The 7,500-nt window shown below is 43.7% G+C and overlaps 1 protein-coding gene across 3 annotated transcripts in view; it reads left to right on the top strand.

The window, feature by feature from the left end:
• Positions 1-4,426: 4,426 nt before the first annotated feature.
• LOC138960090 (calcium-activated potassium channel slowpoke-like) overlaps positions 4,427-7,500 on the top strand; it is a 74,093-nt gene continuing 71,019 nt past the window's right edge. Inside the window, exons 1-2 of one of the 3 annotated variants that reach the window (XM_070331827.1) lie at positions 4,427-6,415; positions 7,380-7,438. In XM_070331827.1, coding sequence (XP_070187928.1) covers positions 6,086-6,415; positions 7,380-7,438 — 389 coding nt within the window. In that variant the 5' untranslated portion in view covers positions 4,427-6,085. The remainder of the gene's footprint in view (positions 6,416-7,379; positions 7,439-7,500) is intronic. The other 2 variants (XM_070331828.1, XM_070331830.1) reach the window with 2 other exon arrangements.

Below are 7,500 nucleotides of genomic sequence, written 5' to 3'. Positions count from 1 at the left end.
ACAACGCATAACTTAGCAAAGTCAATTTTCTGTTCATTATATCGTTATTAGCTGTTTGTCTGTCCACTTTCAAAGACAACTAAGTCAGTCGATGAATTATTAAACGCTTCGCAGGACCCGCTGCCCAAATGCGGCAGAAACTGACACTGCGGACTTCATGGCAGCCACCGACCTGAAGATAGGACGGCCATGAATATCGAACGCAGAAGAAGAACAATTGAACGCTTCGTTTTGTCTGTGAATTTAAAAATAAAAAACGTTCTAATAACTTAAATTTCTTGTCTTTTGATGCTTGGTTGTTTGTTCTAGTGTTTTGTTAACACAGTGTTTTTATTCACATCCATGTTTTACAAAGCCATGCAACAAAGCAGCACAACTATAGTTAAACTTATCATGGTGCTCTTGGAGACAACATACTAAACAACATTTTTTTTTTTTTTTTGGGGGGGGGGGGGGGGGGGCGGGGGGCTGCTAATGGCAAGGCATGTTCAGAGATTTTCTGACAAGAACGAAAACACAGCCTTGTTATGATTATGAATTATTCCATACGGACGGCCATGACTGCTGATATTGGATCTCGGCCACGGGTTTAAGAAAGTTTTCATAAAGACAAAGACATCAAAGAAAACTTTAGCATCGAAAAAAACGTGTCAAAAGACAGGTTACTCGGTGTTGGAAACAGCGTGACAGTTATATCATTGTTTATCAGAGCCGGTTCACTTATATAAGTCATGTCTGCCCGTCAGTGCATGATCAATCCCAGCCCGTCTGTGTGTGTGTGTGTGTGTTTTGAAACTGGTTCTTTTGTCTCGCTGATTGTTTAAAAACAAAAAATTCTATATCCTTATTGTTGTCTGTTGTGCAGACATGTTTTGTTCATGTCGCCATGGCTAGAGTTTGTGATCAATAGTCGATCAGGGATTGTCAATGCGCCATTGTTAGTTTTAACATAAAAATTGCTTTAACTGAAGTGGAATAAATGTGCACCAGAGCTACGCGTGTCCCTATGTCCTCGCTGGTATGGACCACTAGGATCTGGTTCTGTCACGAGTGGATCACCTTAAGTGTTGTTCACATGGCAGACTTTCTGCCCACTTTCCCCAAACTTTCAAGCGATTTTAGTCGGCGCCAAGTCAAATGAAAATCGCTGCCCGTGTGAACAACGTAAACGCTCAAACTAGTTTTTAGCGGCGATTCCGTGGCACACTTGAAGGCCAGTTCAGCTATAGGAGCTACTTCCAAATCCGGAGAAGAGCAATTTGGCTAGAGCTAGCCAATCGGTAAGCGCCGCGCATGATAAGAAAAGTCTGCGCAAAATCTGCGCCAAGTCACGACCGAGTCGAGCAGCGCTCACCTGAGTTTTCGAGTTGCGGCTAAATCTGTAATAAATCGAACATAAAACGTTGGGGCCGTTGATTTGGCAGACTTTCCGTCTACTTGGTCTCAACAAGTCAGGAGCGATTTAAAACCCAAACAAAAATGGGGGAAAGTTTGTTGAAAGTCTGCAATGTGAACGGCAGTTTACTTGTAGATGATCCACGTGTGGTTGTGTCTGTCAGTATCAGTCACATCCATCTCGGTAACAGCACGGGGTTGTTGTCTTAAGGAGGTCGATAGTGCATTATCTCTCGGAACTCGGCATTAAAAAAAAAAAAAGATTGTGAGAGGAAAAGGTGTTTATAAAGACTGATCTGAATGAGTCAGTGCATGCTCGTTACTTAGCACCAGCACCTCACAGAAGGAATATTTTAAATCTGAAATGTCCTAACACATCGAACCATAATGAGTATGTGTTTCCATGGTTTGGCTTCAGTTTTCTTCCCCAAGAGAGGCAGAATGGGTGGTATTTTGGGGTCAAAGGAGTCAGACGCAACTTTAGTTGATTCTTCGTCATTTTGACCAAACAATATTAAAGTGAGGTGGTTATATGACTGACTGGGGGGGGGGGGGGGGATTCCTGATCGCAGTCGTCAGTATTGAATTATTGCCTTACACCTCACCGGCAGAAACTGGTTCGCTTTTGAAAAGTACACGTGCCACACACACAAACACATGCGCAGACACACACACACACACACACACATACACACACCACACACACACACACACACCACACACACACCACACACACACACACACACACACACACACACACACACCACACACACACACACACACACATCTATATCAGACAAAAATAAATGTCTGTAGATAGAAGCTCAAAAGACAATGGTACAAGTACTAGCCCACATGAACAGAAACTGTGTAAGGGTGTAGTACGACGTGTAGTCAAATGTATAGACTGAACGCTTTGGGCATTTGTTCTCTTGTTTGTCTTCTTCTCGTAAATGCTTCTTTAAAACGCAAACTAGTAGGCCTATAGTTATTTTCCACTGCAAGTAATCTTGTCTTCTGTACTGAATGGAATGTTCCGTAAAATAACTCCTTTTTCCATATTCTTAAATAATTTTGGGTTGTTAGAAACACTTTTGTTTCAGATTTTATTAACGTCTAAAACTTTATGGCATGTCAATGTCATTGGCACATCCACCATCAATTTAATTTGTGTCATTTTATATTTTTGGGCCCCGCGGCTTTTTTTCTTCTTCTTTTTCTTTGGTTTGTGCCTCGATTGCTTCATCATTATTGTTTCATGACATTTAATTTGAATTAAATTTAGTTCAAACGAAAGACCCAAACTGTTTGAAGACTCTCTCTATTATAAGCCACGCCCCTTTTTGTGCCCTCTATCTCCTATCCCCTGTTTCCCTCTACACTTGTCCTACATACAAGCCCTCACAATGCCAAATCTTTGGCACCGATAGTGGGCGTGGAAATTCTAGAAAAAGCCAACGCCGTGCTCTTTCTCATCCGAACAGCGTTTGGTGACATCTTCTCCTCCTTCTTCTTCTTCTTCTTCGTTCATGGGCTGAAACTCCCACGTTCACTCATGTTTTTGCACGAGTGGGTTTTTACGTGTATGACCGTGTTTTTACCCCGACGTCAACATCAACAGCAACATCAACGGCGACATCAACGGCGCGACATCAATAGCAGTTTGCCAGTGAGTCGCGCCACTCCAAGAAGGTGGGCTGTGACAGGAGTACACATCGGTATTCCATGAGAGTGGATCGATACACAACGCCGATGTATTCGCGCATGTCATTTGCCAACTGAAGCTGGTGAGGCGGGGTGGTTTAGTGAGTAGGACACCCAATTATACTGGCCGTTGTAACCCTGGGTGGCACTCGAAGTACTGAAGGTGCTGACCTCTGCAAAACGGTGCGGGCAAACAAATCACAAAAGCGTACTAGCAAAATGCACACAGAAAATTCACAAGGATGTTGAAAAAAACTACTTCGTGTATCCTTAATTTTTTATAAAAAAAATTAAACAAATTTAAACGCACTGCGAAGCTATCCATCCACTCTCTCTCTCTCTCTCTCTCTCTCTCTCTCTCTCTCTCTCTCTCTCTCTCTCTCTCTCTCTCTCTCTCTCTCTTTATAGGCAGTATGCGCGTCAGATCTGCACTCACTCACACACACACACACACACACACACACACACACACACACACACACACACACACACACACACACACTGTCAAGTACACGAGAGAGAGAGAGAGAGAGAGAGAGAGAGAGAGAGAGAGAGAGAGAGAGAGAGAGAGAGAGAATGACAATTCACGGCTTTAGAGAGAGAGAGAGAGAGAGAGAGAGAGAGAGAGAGAGAGAGAGAGAGTGAGAATGACAATTCTTTAGAGAGAGAGAGAGAGAGAGAGAGAGAGGGAGAGAAAGAGAGAGATAGAATGACAATTCTTTAGAGAGACGAGAGAGAGAGAGAGAGAGAGAGAGAGAGAGAGAGAGAGAGAGAGAGAGAGAGGGAGAAGAGAAGATAAGATAAGATAAGATAAAATAAAAACATATTTACGAGGGTAATGATATAGGCAATACATACTTTTCTACAATCATTTCTCGCCCATGAGGGAACAAGAACAATACAAACACTCAAGGTGAGACAAGACAAGACAAGACAAAATCTTTATTATCGAGGGTAATAGATAAGCAAGAATATATGCTTTTTTACATCCAGCCCTCGCCCAAAGACAGGGTCAATTAGAACAGAAGAGACAGAGAGAGAGAGAGAGAGAGAGAGAGAGAGAGAGAGAGAGAGAGAGAGAGAGAGAGAGAGAGAGAGAAGGGGGGGGGGGTATGAAGAGAGGAAGAGAGATACAAGCCAAAGCTAGGCTGTCTCTGACATTAATTGTTAGCCAATTTGGCTTTGTTACAGGTAGCACTGACACACACATTTCAGACTGAAAGTTAATCTCGTCATAACTTGAATGTACGCATCCCACCCCCACCCCCGCCCCCTTGACACGTGTTCTTCTTTTAATGATGATGATGATGATGATGATGATGATGATGATGATGATGATGATGAGAAGGGGCCGGGACCAGTAAAACCTGGATTTCATTGTCGGACTCAGTAATTCTGCCAATTAAATGACCGGTTCGGCAGAACAACTTCACACCCGCTGTGTCTGACGTGTCTGAAAACACCTCCGCGTGGAGGGGTTTTGCAGCCAGCGCAGTGAAGATAAAGAGGGAAAATCAGTTTGTCTGCTCGCGCGGCAGCAAGCAGGATGTCTCTGAACTGTTCGCCTGTTCTGAAAAGCCGGCCTTTTTAATTATGCTTGATCGGCTATGATGTTAATTTCTTATTTTTTTCTTTCCGTCGTCGTCGTCCTGTTGTCCCGCAAAAATCATGTTGTTCTGTCACAGCTCCTGTCTTTCCCGCGATCAATATCTGTGAGTAATTTCCCTTCGTAATTTAGAGTAGTTTCCCTTGGATACGATTTCAGCCGCCCTAGATCAGAGACTTCACAAATTTGGGTTCTGTGTGTTCTCCGAGATGAAGTCTTCCTTCAGTCTGCAGTCTCCGGTCACCATAAGAACTATAGAAGCTTCAGTACTACTGAGATTGTGTTGGACTCAGTACTGCCTGCCGACTAATTTGCGAGCAGCACTGAAGAAATCCAAAAGCCTGAGCGAACCACTGACGGCACTGAGTCTGCATCATGTCTTTGTCAGGAATGTGGATCACTATATGTCTACTATCGTACAGGTTTGCCTCTTCAGCGTCACAAACATGTGTCCACCTCTTTAGTGTTGGTACTTTCTTACTGTAAATGTTGTTTGTTTCGGAGTACGGAATACCTGAGGTGAGAAAGTGAGGCAGTCTTCAGCGATTGTGCCGTGCAACATGGCACAACACGGCAGCTGGTTCAGACGGATGCTGCATTACTGCGGTTGTTGTGTGTAGGCAATAAACACCTAACACCACCGCTCTCTTTCCCACGACTGTAAGCTAGATCAGAGAAGACCGTACAAACACACGTGTGAAGGTTATTCCTAGTTCGAGGGAGACGTTTCTTGCAGAAGAAACTGAGTGTGACGTCGAACGGTAGTCTTCAGAAAGGAAGAGCCGTTATGAAGGAAGTTGGCTGAATCACGCGCAGATCTTCTTGTGTCAGCGATGGCTCAGGCTGTTGGTGTAAATGCCACTGGCGTCGCTGCTATTGTCTCAGAGGAGAGAGAATCCGACCACCACGCACGTGACGGATGAAGCAAAAGAAAGATTGTTATCGAAGAATGTGATTTACGGAGTATCATCGGGGGATCGTGTGTTTAAATCTCGGAGTGTGTGTGACTGGTCATATCTGGCACTGGTTAACTGCAGCGATCGGTGCGTGTCTTGGGAGTAACGGCTATCACTGTTATGCTTGACAGAGGCATGAGCTGCGTTGATCAGCGCAGTGAGTGTGTATAGTGTAGTGTATGTCATGCAAGGTACAACAACAACTACAGCAGGCCACACTGCCAACACAGCGCGGGGAGTGCGAGTAGCGAGAACAGAGCCCAGTAGTACTGTAAGCACACAAGTAGGTAAGCAGACGCCAGGGCGAGGTGAGAGTGTTAGTACTCGACTCTGTGCCAGAACGGAGGCAGTGCCAGTGAGTGGTAGTGGCAGTGCCAGGCTGTAACACGGGTGCTACTGCTAGTGGTGTCAGTCATTGATCGTCATGGCAGATAATACCACCCTGACGTGTATACAGCAAGGCCGCTACTGGTACGCCTTTCTGGCCTCCAGTCTCATCTTCTTCGGAGCCGGCCTCATCGTCATCCTCATCTACAGACTCATCGCCTGGTTCTGCTGTCGTAAGAAGAAGAATGTGCAGGTGTCGTACAAGAGCGCGGCCAAGCAGAGTCCCTCCGAACCACCACCCGCTGGCCCCGGGCGCCCGGGGTCGTTCCTCAACAAGACCCCTGACCCTGAGATTGGGTGGATGACAGAGGCCAAGGATTGGGCTGGGGAGCTCATCTCTGGGCAGACCACCACAGGAAGAATTTTGGTCAGTGTGTTTCATTGTCAGTCGTTGTCACCATCATAGACCTATTATAGATCTCTATTATAATTATATATATATATATATCTCTAATTTAGGTCCCTGTCACAATTCATCTTCTCAGTTCTCGGTTCTTCCTCCTCCTCATTATCATTGTCATTGTGATCCTCCTCCTCCTCCTCCTCCTCCTCCTCCTCCTCCTCCTCCTCCTCCTCCTCCTCCTCATCATCATCATCATCATCATCATCATCATTATACCATCAACATTATCTTCATCTAAGTTCTCCTCCTCCTCCAACTCGATCCACCTCTGCAATTTATTTTGTCATGATCTTTTTCCTCCCTTTCTTCCTCTTCCTCCTTGTCATTATCAGATAATGAGCTTGTCTTGATCTCTTCCGACTGAAGTAGTATTGGTCACTTTAGGCCACACACACAAATTTATACATTTCTAAGACAAGGCCATGTCAGTTACATTTTTGTTTTGTTTAGATTAAAGTATTTTTTTTGTTCTTTTATTTACCCTGGCGCATGTGGGTTTTTTTATTGGCCGGAATTTGTGACAGCTTTATCCCTTGGATGTTGTAGTAGAGTAGCTTTCCTTCTAAAGTTTACAAAATTCAGTTTTATCATTTTTTCAATTTTTATTGAAGGGTAAAAATCAAAAGTTGTAATGTTCAATGTAATTTGAAGGTCAGAAAAAAAAATCGGGTCGGTTAGGGACCAGAAAATACTGAATGTATGTTTTAGGACTTTCGCACGTATGTGTTTTGTCAATGTTCATTTGTAAAACCAGTCTCACTCTCAGTGCTGCATTTTTCTGTTCTGTAAACACAGCCTTGTGATTTTTATGTTATGTGATCTTTTGTGTAAAAGCATAATTTGATAAAGATGAATTTCGGATTATAAAGTTCATTGTGTAATCAAATTGAATTTAATTGAATCATTCATCTTTCTTTTTTTCGCACAGGTGGGCCTGGTCTTTTTACTGAGTATTGCTTCACTCATTATCTACTTCATTGATGCCTCGTGAGTACTAATGATTTATTTATTTGAACCCTCTTTTACTGGTTCGCCTTCTTGCATTTATT

The sequence above is a fragment of the Littorina saxatilis genome, linkage group LG2, assembly GCF_037325665.1.
Source record: "Littorina saxatilis isolate snail1 linkage group LG2, US_GU_Lsax_2.0, whole genome shotgun sequence".
NCBI lineage: Eukaryota > Metazoa > Mollusca > Gastropoda > Littorinimorpha > Littorinidae > Littorina > Littorina saxatilis.
The sequence above is the reverse complement of the archived record's forward strand: the minus strand, read 5'-3'. Positions and strand labels throughout refer to the sequence as shown.